This window comes from Pezoporus occidentalis, unplaced genomic scaffold (genome assembly GCF_034315485.1).
Source record: "Pezoporus occidentalis ecotype Australia unplaced genomic scaffold, CSIRO_AGI_Poc_V1 ctg286, whole genome shotgun sequence".
Taxonomy (NCBI): Eukaryota; Metazoa; Chordata; class Aves; order Psittaciformes; family Psittacidae; genus Pezoporus; species Pezoporus occidentalis.
Window position 1 is genome coordinate 631,117 of NW_026914785.1, and position 21,749 is coordinate 652,865.

The window sequence follows — 21,749 nt, forward strand, 5'->3', positions numbered from 1 at the left end:
GCAATAGCCTCTATTTTCACTTGATCCATTGCAGACACTGTGTTAGAAACAGAAGAATAAAACTGACCCAAGTGCTCAAAATAACTTTGTAAAATCATTTTGTATGTTAACCCAGAGATCACTCATGATTGAGCTACAAGACTCACTTTGTCTTCAGTAACAATGTGCAGTTGGTTCCTGTGCTCCCCAGAGCGTCCTTCATTTGATTTGTGATAGTGAATAGGACTGATTGTCTGTCAGCAGTCACATAAATTGTAGAATCATAGAATGGTTAGGGTTGGAAATGACCTTAAGATCATGTAGTTGGAAGAAGATTCTGTAACTTAATTTGTTTTCAAATTATTTTGGGGATTACCTGGACTGGCAACAGTCTGCTAGATTATTCCAGGGAAAACAAAAGTATTCAGAGAAACCCAAACTTCTCTTGATTGTAATTATAATCACATTTGTTCATACTTATCGTTGAGAAGCGAATTCAACTCTGCTGGTGAAAGCACAGCTATAGCGATAGCCTTATTTTTATATTGTGTGACCTTTCTGGCACATTCATATCATTCACAAGGAGTTCACTTTCATTGCTGTGACAATATAAATGGTACCACAAAGGGCAATTGAGACATGGCCTAAGAGTTGTGCATACCTTTGGTACCTCTTGCTTTTAGACTGTACAGGGTAAGACAACCTCCAGAAGAGTCTTGGACGGAGAGGTATGTAAATCAAGTTGCCTTTTCCTGTCTTTTATAAAACCTTGCCTTATGATAGGGAACATGCTAGTTTAACAGTGGAATTATTCTGCTGACAGAAATGTCTTGGTAAAAAGCAAATGTGAAATCTCACGCAGTTGAAGTCACTGGCAACCACTGGCAGTGGCGAGAGTATCCCACTATTGATGCAAAGGTCATGAAACTTCTTCATACCACATCTTGCAGTTTTCTGGCTTTCTGTAAGTCCTGCTATGTCCACAAAGCAGCGCTGAGAGGGACAGAGATAAGTGGAAAAAGCATTGTCAATTCTTAGGTTCGGACAGTGAATCTACAAATGGCTTATAATGACTTTGGGGCTTATTTCACATTGTAATTTATGTGGATACTACCACAGTGAAAACTGTGCAGCTTTCAACTTTCTAGAAAAGATGAGAACACAGTTACTTTTCAGTTGTTTATTTATTTGTATATCCACTGAGAGTTGAAGGGGTGTCATACTACATCCCTGATCCTCAAGTTGAGAGATAGGAAGAGGCTATTAGCTCGTGCATATTAGCAGCTATCGCTCTGGTGCTGTGTGTTTGTTATGATTGGCTAGATGTAGCAGTTGTAGTATGCTGAAATCTTTACAAATAAATCCATGCTATAAATACTTGTATTAAATCTGATACCTCTCACAACTTTTCTTTCTGAGATTCCATCCTGCTACTTGTCATTATACCCAGCATACTAAATATTTCCACTCCTTTGTTGTGTTGACACATTGTTTTGCATCTTGGGGCTCAGATACCTCTTTGCAAACAGGTCCTTAAGTGAAAAGATCCTTTTGAAAGTAACTCTCAAAAAAACAGAGCTGTAAAGTAATTTATACATATATAAAAATACTTGAAAAGTGCTATCATATGTTCCTCATTGCTTGGGGAATCCTACTATGTATAGCTGTCACAGCCATTCTCTTATGAGCAAATACCTCCTGTTGTGATAATTGGTGTACTGCTTATCTTGGGACTCTTTTATGCCAATCATTATTATTGTGAGCTTTGCTCCATGGGACCAGACTCATTACAGTGGATCTCTTCCTCCCCACTGTCATCCATCTCTCTGTCAATTTCCTGCAGTTTTTTTCTTTTGTGGCAGGATGTGCAGGGAGGTGGAGTTTGGAGACGTTCCAGTTTTGTTTGTAGAAGCAGGTAAAAATGTTCAGCCACTGTGTACAAGGAGACATCCTCTGGGTCCAATTCATGTTCATCAGCACTGAGAGAGTGGTTGCACACTCATTAATACCAGATCAGCACACTGTGGCTTGTCAAGCAGTAGTAAATTCATCTGGGTATGTTGTTGGGTCTGGGACTGTGATCATGATGAATTCACTGAATGTGCATTACGGCTTTCCTATGGCTTTTTGGCAGCTGTAAGAGGATAGGCAATACTTGACTCAGAGCACAGATTCAGAATGCAGCCTGCAAATGTAGTTAACCAGTGATATTCATTTTAATAATTCTCAGTTACAGTATGCTTAGTACCTGAACAATGCATGGAGACACACAGCTCTGGTACCCTTCATCCACGTATTGGAAGACTGAAAGCTGAATCTTTAGTTAAACTGAGATACAGCCTTAGCTGTTGCTGAACTCTGTTATTTATGGAATTTATATCCTTGCCTTCAGTGACTTGCCTTCAGTGACTGAGAGTTAGCTCAACTGTGCTTGGGAAAATTCAGCCTGGGCCATTTTGATGGCAGCTGTGTTCTCTGCAGAGGTCATTAATGCATCCAAACGTGAGAGGAGCAGAAGCATCTCCCTGGGGATGCTTCTGCTTCAGTGGATGTCACTGGCAGTGGAGGGCAACAGTTTGGTGTGTGCTTGCCACTTTAAATGATGAGCAGTTGACACCAACTGGGAAAAAATATCTCACAGACCCCTTGTGTGCCTGATCTACAGAGCCTGGATGTCTTTTGGAACACTTATGTGGAGAAATGGATGTAGGCTAAAGCAGCTTTTTGTTTTGGAGGAGTCAGGGTCAGACCCTGGTCTGTTGGAAAAGATGTCAGCCATCACGTGGATATTGCTTGCTTCTTTCTCTAGGTGCAAAGGTAAGTAGATACACAATGATGGTTTTAAGCTTAACTATGGCCATATTGTATAATTAATGCCTAGTTTTATAGACTGGATGGTAATGTGTGCCTGTGGACCTAACAAGTATGTCACTTAAAATCCATTAACTGCATTTGTGAAGGATCACAGTAAAAACACAGAGGAGGGAAAAGATGTCTGCCTCATCATCTTAATCTGTCTCTAACTCAGCCTAGGCAAATTTGGATTTAATTAGGTGTCACCCTACAGAGCATGAGGTGACAGAGTCTGTTAAAAATAAGTGAGAGTCTGATCAAGACGAAGATAGACAGAAGCCCAGCCTTTGCTGATACAAGCTTAAAATGCTCTTGTTATAGTCGTAGGTGAACAGAAGTCTTTGTCCCTGCATCTCTGCCTCAGTATAGTTTGGTCACAAATTTTAATTTTACATATACTTTGAGCAGGCTTTTCTGCAAAGTTAGGTAAAGAACACAGAAGACAGGAATACCTATAAGAGAAAGGCAAGAAAACAGGTTTATATCTTTTTACTGTTATGATTATTCAAGAGTATATGTGATAGCTTGCTCATGCAGCTCCTTAAATGCTTCCTTGGTTTTCACAGGAAAAGATCACCCACTGGGGAATGTGGGTGTTACAGTGGTGTACTGACTCTTGGAATCCAGATTCTTGCAGGACTGTCCTGGCTGCTGACCAGGAGTTTGCAAAACTGGAAGAAAAATCACAACTGAAACCATCCTGTGAAAAAAATCAGATGTGCAGGGGGATAGCGGTGAGGAAACAGAATGAGTAATTCACAAACTGAAGCACAAAAAAAAACAAGAGAGGGAAAATTAGATGGGGCATGTAAACTGGGAGAGAGCAAAATTTAAGAATGAGTTTGCAGTGAAATGATAAGTTATGCTACACAGCACCAAAAATCCTGTAGGCAACTACTCTGAGGAAGTAAATACTGGAAGAGAATGAGGCAGTAAAAGCTTCCTTATAGGAGACATGAGATACAAATCCTTAAAAAGAAGAGTGCAGGCTTACAAGACTGTGAAGCTGAGGTGAAAAGTTTAAGTGTAACACCGGGACAATGTATGCCTGATCACAGGTGTTACTACAGCACCTTCCAAAAGGGGTGATGGAATGCAGAGAGACCGACGGTTTGATCTAGTTCAACCCCATCCTTCACTCAGATAGTAGTCACAAGTCCCAGTGTTCCTGTTAAGGAGATACTAGCAGTCTTCAAAGTGAATTTTGGAGCACCCTTTACTGCAGTAAAATGAGAAGGTTGAGGAATAAGGAAGAAAGTGAAATGTGTGATCAGAGATATACCCAGGACTTTAAATACATTTGGCTGCAAAATTAAGCTTTTTAAATAAAAATATGTATACTGACTGGCTTCTTAAATAAGAAGTCATTACTTACCACGACTGAATGAGAAAATACTGTGGAACCTTCCACTACTGCTGCTCAGTGGGTGGCTGCAACAACTGGGTTAGAAGTATCCCCTGAAGCCACAAATCATTCTGAGGAGATGCATTGACTTCTGAAAGCTTTAAAAGGAATATCAAAAGGAGAATAGTTACATTGAAGGAAAGAGTATGTGCCAAATAAAAAGAGATTGTCAGGCTCTGTCTGTGGTCTTCTAAAGCAGTGGTCTCCAAAGCAAGGTTCATGTACTTCATGGGGTGCATAAGACAGTCCATTGAGGTGTGGAAAGAAATATTTTGCCATTAAGATATTTTTAGAACAATGTTTATTTCATCTTTAGCTCATCCTTTTCAATTTCTGTTTTTCTGTATGTTTTGTAATTTACATAATAAGCTAGTACAGTATTACATGTATATAATTTATCAATTACATACATTGGGAGTTTGTGCTCTGAACATTTTTTACTGATACAGGTTCGTGGTAACAAAAGTTTTGAAAGTGCTGTTCTAAACCATAGGTGCAGCCAAGGTCTGCTTATCCACCAGGTTGCATATAGAACAGCTGTGGTGAATGGTCTTGCCCAGGAGGGCATCTAATTTTATGGCCTATAAATATGTGAACTACATATCCTGAATCAGAAGGTGGTAGAAGAAATAGGTGTGTTTGTGTTGAAAAAAAAGAGGATTGTAAACTGAAGAAAAATCCTATGGCTAGCAAAGACAGGCAGTACAAACTGCTACCTTTGCAGACTGTGACTTCTCACTACTCTTAGGAAAGGTGGTGTCAGAAAGGGTGGGGGAAGAAGGTTGTGGTAGGTACCTTTGCTTAGCTTGAAGGTTGCAGGGGGGTTTGAAGCAGTGGGGCAGTGCTTCAAGAAGTGTCATACTGGGCTTTTGGGTGGAGATCCGTACAAGATAATAAATTAAACCCAGTGCCCCCAACCTCTCTGCCTGCAGCCCTTCCTTGTGTTTCTGGGGCTTATGCAAAGTTAAAATGTGGAGACTGGGAAAGGCCTGGTGGTTCTGGTAGAACTGGGAGTTGATCAGGAATTACTAGAAGCTGTTGTGTATTATGTCTATTACAACAGAAAATACTGGATATCAGGTGCAGTCAGTGATATCTGCAGTTAGGACAGCTATTCTAAGGAAACAAATAGTGAAAAAGAATGGGGGGCTAAGGACTTGGTGGTAGCAGAAGCAAAGAAAGAAGGAAGAACTTGGAAGTACATAGAAGAAGCCAGAGTGCTGTGACTGTGAAGGTGCAACTGTGGGTGACGCTGATTGTGGGGAGGAGCAAGGAAACTCAATTACAAAGCAGGAAATACACTGAAACCAGTTTAGTCTGCACCCATGAACTAACCCAGGGCTTGCAGGAGTGTGGGCTGCTGCAGAGAGGGCAAAGTATGATGGACAGTGTAAGCAGGATTCTCCATCATGGTGTAAGCCCCACATGTAGGGAAGGAAAGAGTGTGGCTTTTGTGGCTCTATAGCATGTCTAGCATGCTTTCCAGAACACTTTGGAAGACAAGGCAGAAACATTTACAAAGAGTATCTGAGTTTCCAATTTGCTGGAAAGGATTTTTTCATTTTTACAGAGCTGATCGGGTAATTTTTGAAAATAGAATAATGATATTTTAAGAGTTGATAACTGTGCATCAGTAATGAAGGGCTATTAAACAGGACACAATGTTCCCAGTGGTCTCCTTAAAAGGATGACAGTAGATAACACAGGGCTAGATGAGGATGTTTAAACAACTCTGTCAGCTTTTAACATGCTTAATCATGTTTTGACCAAGTTCGATTATGTAATCTTTCCATTTCTTTTCAGTCATGATCTGTCATGAATTTTGTAGGATCCAGCTGTATTTGAGTGTATATGAGTTTGTATGCACATATATAAGACTCCACAAAGTATTATAAGCTAACTTTTGATATACAATTTATCTGATAACATGTGTATATCTCTTGAAAACTTTATTAATTTCAATCACATCACACTCTTAAAAGTAATGTTATGCTCTCAGCTATAGGAATTTCAGAATTTGGCTTTATATGCCATAGCTGTAATTATAATCATAACGGTTTTGTTGTTTGTGAGACTGTATTGACTTTAAAAATCAAATGCTTAACAGCTCAGTCAATGGCCATGTGAGCTTCTCTAAGACCTGTATAGGTATGATGAGACAAAATCACGCAGGGAAGAACAAAGGCCTCAAGAAAATCTTGCTCCTGATGAGGAACTTTACTCCATAGAAGGTTGCAACAGCCTTGCTGGATTCATAGCTGAAAGCCTATGTTTTACAGTCTTCCAAAAGCTGGGGAATAGGGTTGTGGCCTTGTAGCCAGACAAACACTATATTCCTTTCCTACTAACAGAACACAAGCTCTGAACTAACACTGCAAGGGCAAGGTTTGTCAGATCTTCATTGTTGGGGCTTGTGCTGGCCACCCTGGAGGTTTGTTCTGGTCCTTTTAACTGTAACAGCAATTGTCAAATAAAGTGGTAGCTGTTACTTAGTCAGTTTTAGCTTTAGCTTGCTTTTATGTGATTACATAATGCAGTGCCTATTTTTATAGTAATTTTCATGTATTTCTCTACCTAAGGGGTAGAACTAAAAAGTCACTGTTCTGTGTAAAATTAACTGTCTGAACCTGGGATAAAAGTGTAGCATGGTGGAGAACAGACATGGGATAGTAGAAGAGGCCTTAAAACTGTGGGCATAAGGTGGTACCAGAGCCCATGGAGCTGCAACCAACCAACCTGCCAATGGTCAGTCACTGGTCTTTAAAGGAATGCAGCCATGGCATGGGTTGGGCTGGTTTTAGGAGTCACAAAGAGGGGAAAGAGAGAATCCATATAGCATAATGAAATTCTAGGAAAGTGTAGAACAGGTAAGGTGTAATGTATGTTAGAAAATGCATAAAAATAAGCCAGATTGAATCCTAGAGAGAAGAGGAATAATCTCCCACCGTCGACATTATTGCCCTCCTCTCAGAGAAAAGCTCAGGACATTGACAGTTTGCCATAAGCCTCTCACCCACCCCAGACTAAAGCCATCCCCCATAAGACTCAGAGAGGGATCTGTGGAGACCATAATACCACAGAGAAAGGAGAGGTATTACTAAGTCTTGAAAAAGACTTTTAGCTGTTTTGAAATGTTTTTGTAATAGTTTGCTGAATTTTCATTTTTTTTTTTTTTTTTGGATCTGGATTGATAACATTTCTTTTATTAGACTGTTAAGGTATCAGCTAGTCTAACAGTAAATTCTTAAGTTCTTGACTTTGCATCCAGGTTATGTTTCTGAGGCCCACATTAACTGCATGAGCTGTAGTACAATACGGTCCTTAGAAGTGGACAAATTACAGTATTCAACCTATAGGGGTTATACTTGCTTCCCTTGGCCACATAATGGACACAGAAATAAAAAAAGGAAAGCAAAAAATAAGGGCTATTTCTCTTCTCCTACTTCTTTTTTCTTTTCTACCATAGTATTTTGTGTAAAGGAAGAGAGCAGGTATATCAGAAATACTTTGTACTCTGTCCTTGCAAGGGATTGAGGGGAAGGTGGTGTTTATAAACAAGGTGAACAGATTAAAGGTCCATGTAAGATTGAACTTGCTGTCAGGTTTTCAGGAGCAGGAGTCCATGCAGTCCCTGTCTCTGACAGCTCCACTGCCAATATGAATACCAGAATATCAGAGAAGCAAGAGGTTAAGCTGCTGGCTCTCATCACCAAAGGCTGCAGTGTGGTGAAACAGTAGCTGTTTACTTTACAGCTTGCAACCAATACTTGCATAGTTTCGCTTGCTTAGCCCTGAGGGAATGAAATGACTGTTGAGGGGTTTTGTGGTGCAGTCCCCTGGCTTGTGGCTATTACATGCCTAGTGTTTACTGTTAGCTCACCATGATTTTGAATTGAAATTTTCAATGAAATATTCATCCCCTTAAAAAAAAAAAATAATTGGAGACAACTAGGAACTTACTACTCCCCTGTTTTTCCTCCCCTCACCCTGTCTAACATAGCTATTCAGTCTGTGAATTCCCCTGCTTACTGCCATTTTATGCTCACACTGTGACCTGCATAAACACTCTCCAGAAGTGTTGGCTTCCTAAGTTGCCATAGCAGGAAAGCGGTAGGAAGGGTATGGAAATTTCATTGGAGATCTCCATCTGAAGCCTGATAGTAGCTGGCACTTCGCACAAGCCTTTTGTTTCAGATGAAGAAGGATAAGCCACTGCTTGCTCAGCAAGGTGTGAAAGGGCCATTCACCTTTTCTCAGTTCAGCTGTCAGTCAGAGCACTCAGTAGCCTTTTTTTAAATTCCTGTCAGCTGGATTGGTTGTACCCCTTTGTGAACAGGGATCAGATGTGTGGCAATGCCAGGTAGCAGGGAGAGGGGCAGGTCCATGCCGGGAGTGGGCTTGCTGCATCTGTTCCAGTGAAAGCTGCTCATGGCATTGAGGAAATTCCTGCTGGGTAAGACCGTAACTGCCCTGTTCATCCTGCAAGTGAAAATGGTATAACTCAGCGACTGCACTCAAGTGTGTGAATCAGCAGTTTACTTGCACTTAGGCTCAGCAGGGGTGGCATACAAAAAGACTGTGCAGCATGTATTTTTGAAATGTGTTTTTGAAATATGTTTTTAATATTGGGATTCCCAAAATTCTTCCTGTGCAAAGCTGTGAAACTCAATCACAGATTAAGAGCCATTACTTTGTACTGTTGCTGACACATAAGAAACCAATTGATTTTTTTAGTAGCTCAGTAGATTTCAGTAGGACCATTGAGTTAGAAAAGAAAAAAAAACAAAACAACACTAACAGTTTTCTAGATTAAAGTATGAATTTTCATCAGAATTAGGAAAATTGCTCCCAACAATTTTTTTAATAATTAATTATTTTAATAACTTTGAAATAAAAATATTTTAATCTATATTAAAATCTATTATGCAAAACCCTGAGGAATTTGGGAGGGGAAAGGAAAAGTGTATTCTAGTGTCTATTGTATTGATATTAGAGTAGATAAAATTTTCAGTCTTGTGGTTTCCCATCACAGGCCAAACTTCTGTTTTCTTCATCTGCCCTTCATCCCAAAACATTCTTTCCGTAGCTCATCCAGTTTCCCCCTCCTCTGCATTGTTATAGTGTTACCCTCTGTATTTCACAAACTGGTGCTACAAAACTTGAGGTTCTCTTGTTTTCTTCTTTCTCTTCACTGTCTTCTTCCCTTTCCACCAGTCAACTGTGATAAGAGCCTGAGGAGAAGGCTGCTGTGCTTTTTTCATATTGAAACTGTCTAGTTTCCTCGGTGCCTGTCAGTGTCTTGCATGGCGAGGCACCAAATGCAGTGGAATTGATTTCAACTGGTGAAATTCAGTCACAAGTCATGATAGAGGCGCCATCCATGGGGACATTCAAGGCCAGGCTGGATGTGGTTCTGAGCAACCTGACCTAGTTGAAGATGTCACTGCTTATTGCAGGAGGGTTGGACTATATGACCTTTGAAGGTCCATTTCAACCTAAACTATTCTATGATACTATGGTTCTGCGACAGTATCCCAAGCATCAGGGAGGTTGTACTGTAGTATTTGGTTTCCAGCCTGATCCTTGCAAGACTGACAGCTGCAAATAAAAAGGGTCTTGGCTATTTTCTTTTTAGATTGTGCAAATGAGACAGTGAAATTGAATTCTGTACAATATTTTAAGACTGGTGATTTAGCATAGAGCTAAACCAAGTACCCATATCTCAAGCCCATAACTAATTAATTCAATCAGTTGCAGTTCTGGATCTTGAATGTTTTACTTTGGGAACAATAGACTGCTATGTCTTCTTTAAATTAATTATATTACTAATTCTGGAATGCAGAGTCCTTGATGTCTATGAACTGTTACATTATTGCTCACCGCACCTGCCAGTTTATTGCTACAAATGTCTTCAAAGATACATGGATTTTTAACCAGTTAGATGTAAAAGAAATGAGCAATTGCTTTTGCATTTGTTCAGAGACGCTCACAAGGAAAATTAGTTAATTTAAATCATGATAACATTCCTTCAGGTGGATCGGTAAAGGCCAGAAAATTGTCGTTTGCCCAAGAAAATGCACAACTATTTCATTTAGATTCACTGTTAAGTTTGAAGGGGTGAAATAAGAGCTAGAACAATTAGCTTTCTCAAATCAAATGACAGGAGTAGGAACAGTCTTGTTAATTGCATGGATAAATTCAGTGGTTTGTTGTGATTTTTTTCAGATTGCTTGTTACTTTTTTTAAGAATTTCCTCGTGAATCTCATTGTCAGATTCCTTCATTTATCATGAACTCCTAATCCTTTTGCAAGAAAGAAAAAAGGATCATCAGCAAGTTAAGCTTTTTATTCATGTGGTTTTGCTGATGTGACACCACATTTCAGTGGGTGTCATTCAAAGCAGCACCGAGTAAGTGATATACTGAACATTTTCACAAGGAATTCAATGCCTCGTGAAATCAGACCTGCAGCACAAGGAAAGACTTGCACGTGTGAGACAGTTCAAAATAAAGCCTATGGCCATTTTTTTTGTTATCATCTGAAATCTATCTACACATTTATGTTTGCGTTCTACTTCGACAATGTCTGTGAAATTCTGGCCAAGTGGCATCAATGTAAATTTTGTCTCTAGCAGGTGTGACAAGTGAAATCCCAATGAATGGGATTTTACTTGCTTCCCTGGAGTGAGAAGTTGTTATGAGGCCTCTGCTGTGCTGACATAACACTTGAACTCTCTTGAAGATATAAGTGGTGCAGACCGCTTATCAGTCTTCCTGTTTATGGGTTTTATACTGCTGCTTATCACTCAGACATGGGATAACTTTCCACATGAAGCTAGCAGCAAGGGAAAATATCTGTAATACTATTCTAAAACCCTCTGGCATCATTTGCTTTCGTGGATCAAACTCTGCTTTGCCACCAGGATTCAGCAACGAGTTTTTAAGAGATTGGTAGTTTAGGAATCCATAGGAAGGTGGGTTTTGTACCAAGAATCATAATTTCAGATATACTGTGAACTGTGATACCTTCTTAGGTATCATTGTTTGCCATAAAATGGTTTGCTAGTAGAAATGCTAAAATGTAACCTCTGGTTACATAAAAAGGTCAGAGCTCTCATAAGAGAAAGTATTTTTTCTGGCTTAATATTCAAATGCTGCAGAATTGTTTATTGTAATGATGAACATGTGTGGGCTTCTTTTGTGTACTGGTGGCAGGTTTTTTGTTCTTCTACTTACTGTCATTAGTCATATGTAATTAGTTTCCTGTAATTGAGTCTGTGGAGTTACATGTGAAAAGCACTTTCACTGACAGGCCAATTTCTTTGAATGGCAATAGCTTAAGCAGAAATGAGGCATTTATGCTGTTGGGAAAGTTTCTAATAGATTTTATTCCATGGTGAGATCTAGATGCAATAAACTGATCTCCTGATTCATCTGTTCTTGCAAAGTAAAAAAAATCCCAACCAACCAACCAAAAAATCCAACTGACCCCAAACCCTATTTTCACTGTTTTTGCAGATTTGGAAGTCATGCTGCTGATGCAGGGTGCCCAGGGAGACAGCCACCAGCCAAATCTTGAAACTTAGAACACACATGTTTTTATGATCAGTTTAGAAGGCAATTTCTCAGTTAATAACTAAAAACCAAGTAAGACTCAAACATGTTAGTCAAGCTTTGGGCATACAAAGTCATCTGTCTGAAACCATGTTACTGGTCCAGTGGCCGTGGTGTTGATGGGTCTTTGCCTGTCAGTTTCCGAGCCTGACCCTGCTTAGCTTCCGAGATCAGACGAGATCAGGCGTTTTCAGGGTGAAAAGAGAGAGGGGGGAGCCCCAGGGAGAGTTCTCTTTTCACCCTGAAAACACCCGATCTCGTCTGATATCGGAAGCTAAGCAGGGGCAGGCTTGGAAAAAGCCTACAGCACCTGGGATTCCCAGGCGGTCTCCCATGCAGATTTTGAACCCATTCCAGGGCTCCCGGCCCTTTAGCCTCCCTGGCAAGCATGTGAGTAGAATGGCCAGAGGGCCCTGCCAGCTCAGGAAAAAGAGAGAGGGATGGCAGGGGTGTCATTCATGGCACAAGAGTGAAGGGTGCCATGCACAGGAGCTAAAATGACTGCTACTGCTGAACCCAGGACAATGGGCTAAAGGGTTCTTTGATGATGGGAAGCCAGAGCTAAGTAAGTGTCTTCCTTCTTGCCCAAGATTCATTGTGTGTTTGCACTTCTTCACAGATCAAGGGCAACCTCATCCAAAAGACAACTTTCTCATTTGTAGGTCAAACCCGGCATGTTCTGGCTTATGAGGCAGCAAACTGAGTGCCAGTTGTCTTGTACATTCTACTTGTTGCAGACATGGCACTGTTTTCTTAGTTTTGCTATTTTTATGCAATAACGTATAGCAAACAGTCTATTTGGATGCAAGGCAGGCGAACCAAATCACAAACAGGTCTTTATGACAACGTCATTTCATAGAATCATAGAATAGTTAGAGTTGGAAAGGACCTTAAGATCATCAAGTTCCAACTCCCCTGCCATGAGCAGGGACACCTCACACTAAACCCCATCACCCAAGACTCTGTCCAACCTGGCCTTGAATACTGCCAGGGATGGAGCATTCACAGCTTCCCTGGGCAACCCATTCCAGTGCCTCACCACCCTCACAGTAAAGAACTTCTTCCTTATATCCAATCTTAACTTCTCTTGTTTAAGTTTTAACCCATTACCTCTTGTCCTGTCACTACAGTCCCTAATGAACAGTCCCTCTCCAGCATCCCTATAGGCTCCCTTCAGATACTGGAAGGCTGCTATGAAATCTCCACACAGCCTTCTCTTCTCCAGGCTGAACAGCCCCAACTTTCTCAGCCTATCTTCATACGGGAGGTGCTCCAGTCCCCTGATCATCTTCGTGGCCCTTCTCTGGACTTGTTCCAACAGTTCCATGTCCTTTTTATGTTGAGAACGCCAGAACTGTACACAGTGTTCCAAGTGAGCTCTCACGAGAGCAGAGTAGAGGGGCAGGATCACCTCCTTCAACCTGCTGGTCACGCTTCTTTTGATGCAGCCCAGGATACGCTTGGCTTTCTGGGCTGCAAGCACACACTGAAGCCGGCTCATGTTCATTTTCTCATCGACCAACACCCCCAAGTCCTTCTTCGTAGAGCTGCTCTGAATCTCTTCTCTGCCCAACCTGTAGCTGTGCCTGGGGTTGCTCCGACCCAGGTGTAGGACCTTGCACTTGGCATGGTTAAACTTCATGAGGTTGGCATCAGCCCACCTCACAAGCGTGTCAAGGTCCCTCTGGATGGCATTCCTTCCCTCCAGCATATCAACCGAACCACACAGCTTGGTGTCATCGGCAAACTTGCTGAGGGCGCGCTCAATCCACCGTCCATGTCAGCGACGAGGATGTTAAACAAGACCGATCCCAACACCGATCCCTGAGGGACGCCACTCATTACTGGTCTCCAGCTGGACATTGAGCCATTGACCACAACTCTTTGTGTGCGGCCATCCAGCCAGTTCTTTATCCACCGAGTGGTCCATCCATCAAATTGATGTCTCTCCAATTTAGAGACAAGGATGTCATGCAGGACAGTGTCAAACTCTTTGCACAAGTCCAGGTAGATGACATCAACTTCTCTACCCTTGTCCATCATTCTGTAGCCCCATCATAGAAGGCCACCAAATTGGTCAGGCAGGATTTCCCCTTAGTGAAGCCATGCTGGCTGCCACCAAGCACCTTGTTGTTTTCCATGTGCCTTAGCATGCCTTCCAGGAGAATCTGCTCCAAGATTTTGTCAGGCACAGAGGTGAGACTGACTGGTCTGTAGTTCCCCGGGTCATCCATTTTCCCCTTCTTGAAAATGGGGGTTATATTTCCCTTTTTCCAGTCATTGGGAACTTCACCTGACTGCCATGACTTTTCAAATATGATGGCCAGTGGCTTAGCAGCTTCATTCACCAGCTCCTTCAGGACCCGCGAAACTTCTGCTTACACAGTTTGCTTCTGGAATGATTCATGCCATAGCTCAATGTTTCTGATTACTTTGAAAACCAAAAAAATGTCCGTAGTGTAGCCAGGAAAACATGAAATAGCTGTGACTCCTTTTGCAAGAAAATCTTTTTGATCCCATAGGCCTTTTTGTATGCTTTGGTTAGTTGTGCATTGAAAAGAGCTTTGGAAAGGCATTTTAACCCTCTCTTATGCTGTGACAACCTATTCAAAATTGCATACACGTTCATGCCAGGGTTGTACTCAGATAATTAGGTGCCTTTGGACATGCCAGGGCTGAAGTCTTGGTATATGTTTGATCAGTGCTTGTGCAGAGTTGTGATGTGCATTCTGTTGTGTTTTCAGCAGAAAAACTCAGTTTGGTTTCAGTAGCAAGCTAAAGGAAACCTGTGTTACTTAACTGTACAATGAGAACTGCATAGCTCTTGTCAGGAATTAGCAAGTATATTTGAAGTGTAGCGATTGTATAGTCAAGTGGATGGAGCACTTGACAGGAGTCTAAGAATAATACGTCTTTCTTCAGCCTAGACATTGAGTCATTGTATGATGTCTGGCAAATTGCTTCATCTCTTTCTGGCTGTTTACCCCACAGGAAGTAGAGGACTCTGCTTAAGAATGAGATCTGTAAGAACTGGTGTAATAAATAATGGTTACAATGATACAGCTCTCTGCAAAACCTTGGTTAATCACCTTCAGCAGTGGCATTAGCTTGAATTTGTTTTTTTAATTGAGCAGAGGTTTGACATACGCAATTTGTGTTTCAGCTGGGCAGATTGATGCTTGTTGGACTGGTGCAGAAGTTTTAGCAATTTCTTTGCTTGTAAACAGAATTCTTATTTTAATGAGAATAACGATCTTTATAATTTGAAGCCAGTTGCCAGCAGAGAGCTGCAAATTGTTAATGCAGGGTTAAACTAATTTACAAATGAGGAAGAGCTTGCATTTAAGAATCTTTTACATTGTTACAGAAATACCAGAGTTGTGCGCTTCCTAATATAACATGTACATGCTATTTTGAAACAGGATGTTAGCTGATGCTGAAAAGATCATGAAACTGTCTAGATGAAGAGGGGTAGGAAATCCTATCAACTTTTTTGTGCTTGCATCACATCCTGGTACCAAATGATCAGTGGTTGCCCTCCTCATCTCTGGTCTGAGCAGATTTGGGATTCTATAGTGATGTTGCCTGTGCGCCAGTGGCTTTGCTGCTATCTTGCCTGCGCTGCAGCTACTGTGTTTCAGGCTGGCAGTCCCTGAGCTAATGGCAAAAGAAACATGCATTGGTATTGATTAAACAAAACAGAGGTTGAAAACTGTGGTAAGTGGTGCCTGCTAGCTTTTCAGTATTGTTGGTTTTACTATTTTCCACATGTGCCCAGAGATCCACTACAGCAATATATAAGCCATAATGTTCATCTTCTCACTTATGCAGGACATAGCTTAAAAAACGTAAGGCTCACCAGTGTCTCCTGAGGAACAGGCCAGAAACTAGTTGATCTGAGCACTGATTACACAGAACAACAATCAATCAGCCTTACTCTGTCTACTGGAAGAGCTTATACTATAAAGGCTCAGCAAACGCTGGTTTGTCCTAGATAGGTCCTTTTTTGCTCTCTGCCACATGCTCACATAAAAAGCTTTAGAAAATACCTGAGTAGGGCTTTTAGAAACTCTTCTGTTGCAGGAAAATACATTATTTTTTTTTTAGAACATTCTTATTTCTGCCTCTCTCTGGCTGTCATTCTTTTTCTTTTCCTCTGGATGGATCCCTGTGGCAAGAAAATCTCTTCAGCTCGAATTCTTTTTCCTTTGCTGTCATTTCCACTTAATTTTCAACTCATTTTTGTATATTCTGGGTCTCTGCTTGTTCTCCCAGGAGATGTCAGACAATAAACTCCTATACTGTAGATCAGAGGTTTTCTGAAAGTGCACGTGGAGTAGATTGACCGAGATGAGAACTGACTAATGCTAATTAATTCACAATTGTTGTATTATACAATGTCATGGTTTAAAACTGGGCAGAGCATTCACTCACTGTCCCCCCCTCTTCTTGCCCTCCCCCTACTCCTGAAGGGACGGAGAAGAGAATCAAAAAGAATGCAACTCCCACGGGTTGAGATAAGAACAGTTTAGTAACTAAGGTATAACACAAATCACTACTGCTACCACCAATAATAATAATGATAAAGGAAATAACAAGGGAAGAGAATACAACACCTCACCACCAGCCAACCGATAACTCGCCCCCCCCCCCAGCCCGACCAAGCACCAACCCATACCTCCTCCAACCCTGCAGTCTCCCAGCCCTTCCAGCTAACTCCCAGTTACATCCTGGGCATGACGTGCTGTGGTATGGAATACCTCTTTGGTCAGTTTGGGTCAGGTGTCCTGTCTCTGCTTCCTCCTGGCTTCCCCTCCTCCCTGGCAGAGCATGAGGCTCACGAAGTCCTCGGCCAAACCAAAACATCCTTGTTATCAGCTCTGTTCCCGAGCTGAAAGTCAAAACACAGCACTGCACCAGCTACCAAGAAGGAGAAAAATGACTGCTACTGCTGAACCCAGGACATACAATTATATATATTGTTTAAAAAGTAGAAGGACCTCATAATAACAGAGCTCTAGATTATTAATACTCCCTCAACAGCGGTCCCTAATTAGTTAGAATAGGTTTGACCAGTTCTACTGTCATGCTGTGCTCGCATACCAGGGCTTTAAAAGGTCACATCTAGTGGATCTAAAAAGCCACTTGTGGTTTTGCTAATGTGAGTTCCTTAACAAGTGATTCAAATTTATAAAAAAATAAAAAATTGAGAAGGCAGTACCATATACTGGTATTATAGCTGTTATTTACTGTTGCTTTGGTTGGAGGTTTTGCGCTCCAAAAATTTGTTCAATCTGAAAACATCTTCATGGATTATAAAACAGGACTGTCACTAAACACTTGATTACATCTTATTACTATTCCCTGATTCTTTGGGCAGAAGTGGGTTATCTCTGACTGCTCTGCAGACTGAAGCATCTAGGGATTGCTGTAATCTGTTGTTTTGCTGTCTGTGTCCCTAGAGCACTCGTTGCCAGCTGGAGAGAGACAAATGATGGTGCTCCCACAAAGATCACACTGTTCCTCCCCTTTCCTCTTCTGTCTAGTGAGCTGGTGAAAAGGCACAGGCACAGGCTAGCTGTGAGTTTTCCCATAATCCGGGAATTAGCTGGCCTGATCAGGCAACTATTTGGTCTCTTGCTACTTATGTCTGACACAAATGTGTCACCACATAGGAGAGAATCTGCCAGGTAAAATGCTTTCCCATAGGCAATGCATTTTTTTAAACCAGTGGTGCACAGTAAGCTTAAAAGCACAGACACAGTGATACATATTTATGGTATCAGGAGTTCCCTAGCGTTAAATTAGGCAATTTTGTATGCCTGCTAAGAATCTTCAGCTTCTTTGCTAGTCTATGCAGTTGCATTCAGTCATCCGTTGAGGAAGTTTCTTAAATACTTTGGTTGCCCTGCAGCCCCCTGCTTTGGTTAGGGACATGTAGCAGTCACAGCAGTCAGAACTGAAGGCACAGCTTAGAATTACAGAACAGTGTTGTGGAAGTCTTGGTTATTTCTAAGCTTGTTTTGGCAAAGCATTCATGAAGGTGCTGAGATATTAATATCTTTGCACTAAGCCATTTGAAAAACAGGAGTTGCAAAAAAGGTGCTGACAGTTTACCCCCAGGATGCTAAAAGAGTTTTGTGGAATAACGTTCTGTAAGCTGCTCTAGCTCTTTAACTGCCCTGGTTTCAGCAGTAGCAGTCATTTTTCTCCTTCTTAGTGGCTGGTGCATTGCTGTATTTTCGACTTTAGTCTGGAACAGTGCTGATAACACACCAGTGTTTTAGTTGTTACTGAATGATCTTTACTGCAATCAAGGACTTTTTCAGTCTCATGCTGTGCTGTTGAGGAGGGGTGCAGGAAGCTGGGAGGAAGCAGAGACAGGACACCTGACCCAAACTAGCCAAAGAGGTATTCCATACCACAGCACTTCATGCCTGGGATGTAGAACTGGGGGCAGTTACCCAGAAGGGCTAGACCACTGCCCAGGTTGGGGTGGGTATCGGTCAGCAGGTGGTGAGCAGTTGTATTCTCTTCTCTTGTTACTTCCCTTATCATTACTATCATTGGTGGTAGCAACAGTTGTTTTGTGTTATACCTTAGTTACTGGCCTCTTCTTATGTCAACCTGTGGGAGTTACATTCTTACCATTCTTTTCCCCATCACCCCAGGAGCAGGGGGAGGAAGGTGGGGGGGGAGTGAGTGAGCGGCTGCATGGTTCTGAGTTACCTGCTGTGCTTAAACCACATCATTAACCTACTATTCTACCAGGCCATGTATTTGCCAAGTTAAAAGGAGAGCCACGTAGCACAAGAGATGACGGTATGAAAAGTATTGTTAAAAACTGGATGATTGGAAATCTTTTCCACAACCCAAATGGGGTTGGATTGCCTTGTCTTTTTTAGAAACAATGACAATAACCTCTGAGATTAAACCCCATTTTATCTGCTAAATGAAGCTGAAGTATGTTTGGAAAAACAGGCATTTTGAAAATACAGAATATTTCTATTTCAGAACTGGGACACAGTGTAGGATGGGAATGTCTGAAGCATGTCACTGGTAGCATTTCTTGCGTATTTTGTTTGCCCTAGAACTACATTTTTCAATGGCTAACAGTTCAGAAGTCATTCTGACAATAGGATGTGGCTTCACTGGAGTCACTATAGCTTTGCTGTGTCTAGAACTGTATTACAAAAACTATTATATACATTGTGCATTTTACAGCTCTGGCTCAAGATGGGAAGAGCTGAGATAAGAAACGCAGTAAGTAGATCATAGGTGGCAACATAAGAAACTTCATCATGGTGCATCACTGGCAGCTGATGCAGCTGATGCAGCTCCTCAGTCAGGCTTCATAACCACTGCTGAACCCAGTGCTCTAATAATAGTATTTCTTCCAGTAACCCTGCTGAGAGCTGGTGGGAAAGCACTGACCCCTTCGTGAACCTCAAAGGCTTCATATTCCAAGGCCTGAATTGCCATTCAGATGCCAGTGAGGTCAGAGAGCTGGGCCAGGATGTTGTGCAGAGTGTCCTCTGGAAAATACACCAGCTTTCACCACCTTCTGTCACTTTAGTCCTGACCTGTAGAGATGCTTATGATCAGGGCAGGGATTCTGTGTGAGCACTGGAAGTGAGACTGGGCCCAGCTAAATCTCTGTTGATGTGCTCCCACTTGATGTGCTCACTTTAAAATTGATAGCAAAGGATTTCCATTCTCTTCTGTGTCTCCTGCTCTGTGCAAGCATGCATCTGGCAGTTCTGAACTACATGCTACTTTTCCAGCCCCCCACGCTCCCTGCTAGCCTATTCCTCTCTTTAAAATCTTTTAAGTCAGACTTCTCTTTTTTGATGTGTTACCTCATGCATGCAGAAAAGCACACGCACTCAGTAAAAATTCTCCATGTTAGTCTTCTGTTCTTTCCTACTGTCTGTGCTGTGAAGAGATTAACACACAGAGCATTTTAAGGTTATGTTAATTAGAATAGCCACTAACCCGAAGCAATGCTAAGTAGGTAGGTAGGGCTTTGTGGGTTAATATATGAATTTATTGCAGACTAAAAAGGCTCTACAACAAGGGCCCACTAATTCAGTGACTTCTTCTTGTATTTACTTGTTAGGTGTTTTTTTGTGCATATGTTGTCATCTTAAGCATGTCATGCTTTATGCAGATAAATACTTTGATGATGTGTACGATTAATGTAGACCTGTAAATGTGTCCTTTAAAGTACAAGTTCACAAGACAGTTACCAAAACCTTTTGATTTGAAACACACTGTAGGCAGGACAATGGGCTGAAAATGTGATTTTACAATCCTGGGGAGGAAGCCTTTGCTTGGGAGTGGGTTGTAATTAAGGAAAACAGTTGTATTCCTTGTCAATATTTTCTATGTAGATGATGTATCTTGTCACTTATGTCTGTCTCTTGCCTTTGTGCTGCAGAAGCCGTGCCTTCTCATGTTATTTTGTATGACCACAAATTAGATTTTGAAGTTCTTTTTAGTCTAGTCCAGTATGTCATTGCACCATGTTACGAACCTTGTGTGTTAAATGCAGAGTTTGCCAAAAGTGAAACAGACTGAAACACCTTTGTCTTTTCTTTGTCAGGATAATAAAGTTTTGAATGGTGCATCGCCAAGAAGTGTGATGAGAAATGGCTTTAGGAAACAATACCCAGAGAAGCTATTCCATCATCCCCTGCTTCATCTTTGTTGAGGTGAGTACAGCGTTCAGTTGCTAAGCCTACATAGAAGGCAGCTCTGCCCTGAAGGAAATAAGGCATTTGTTGGCCATTTTGTTTATAAGGAAGTATACTTTCTTGCTTGATAACATGAATATCCATCTTCATGCTTAGTGCTATCAAGTCGCACTGCATGAGTTAGCCAGATCTTAGGTACAAGCATGCAAGAACACTTGGATGCTGTGTTTTCAAGACTTGACTGTACTCAATTTGCTAGCTAGCCTTGGTGTACTTGGTAGAGAACCAGCAGTACTTGCAGGTGTAGGTCAGTAGCAGCTGATTGCTCATCTTCTCATTTTTCCTCAGACTTATTTCTATCTTGTTGCTGCACAAGGGCTGGACCTTGTTTAAGGAAATGTCTGATCTCACAGTCTAATGATTTGTAGGCTGAGGAAGCACAACCTGGCTCTGATTTCAGTTCAGATGGAACATAAAATTTAACATGAGGCATACCTAATGTGGCGAAGGAGCTTGGCTAGCATAAGGGCTGTGAATTGAGTAGCAGTGAGTTACAGGAGTGGTTCTGACAATGGATTATGGCTTCACATCTTTGTTAAGGGTAGTTGTTTGGTTTTTTTTTAACTGGCTTACTATTTTACTCCATACAAGTTGCTTTTTTATGGTGCTTCTTTTACTTAGCCTAACACTGCTATACTGAGTAAATGTTTATTGAAATAAAACGTTATCCAAATCAGTGATTGTTCAACTGCTGCTTTGAAGACTGAGAAAGTTTCCCAGGCAAGGGGATAGCTCTGGGTTTCCAAGAAGGATGCAAGTTTCCATCAGATTTACAAGGTGAAAAGGAAATCACTGGCTGTGACTGACTGTCTTTAGAGTCACCTGCCTGATGCAACTTGGGTCCAATTCTCAAAATTACGACGTGAATTGTACTCTTCCACAAGAGGAACACTAAGAACAGTCAAAACAGTGGATTATGTAAAGCTTACCCATTTCCACCAAAATCTTGGAAAGGTTTGAGTGTGCTGCAGCCCCAGGTGTAATGGGCACTCTGAATGCTTGCTTTCAAGAGCTTCTGAGTACTGACTTTTCCTCAGAAACCGGGAAAAGTATGCAGTGGTACCCAGGACCTCTCTAGCCCTTACTCATCTGGAATCCCCTCCTGATAGCATCTTCTTCAGCCACGAGGTACAGTTCCCTTAT

General features: G+C 41.5%; 1 protein-coding gene across 1 annotated transcript in view; it reads left to right on the plus strand.

The window, feature by feature from the left end:
* PLPPR1 (phospholipid phosphatase related 1) overlaps positions 1-21,749 on the plus strand; it is a 131,237-nt gene that overhangs the window by 42,613 nt on the left and 66,875 nt on the right. The window contains exon 2 of the mRNA XM_062626018.1: positions 20,456-20,564. Coding sequence (XP_062482002.1) covers positions 20,502-20,564 — 63 coding nt within the window. The 5' untranslated portion in view covers positions 20,456-20,501. The remainder of the gene's footprint in view (positions 1-20,455; positions 20,565-21,749) is intronic.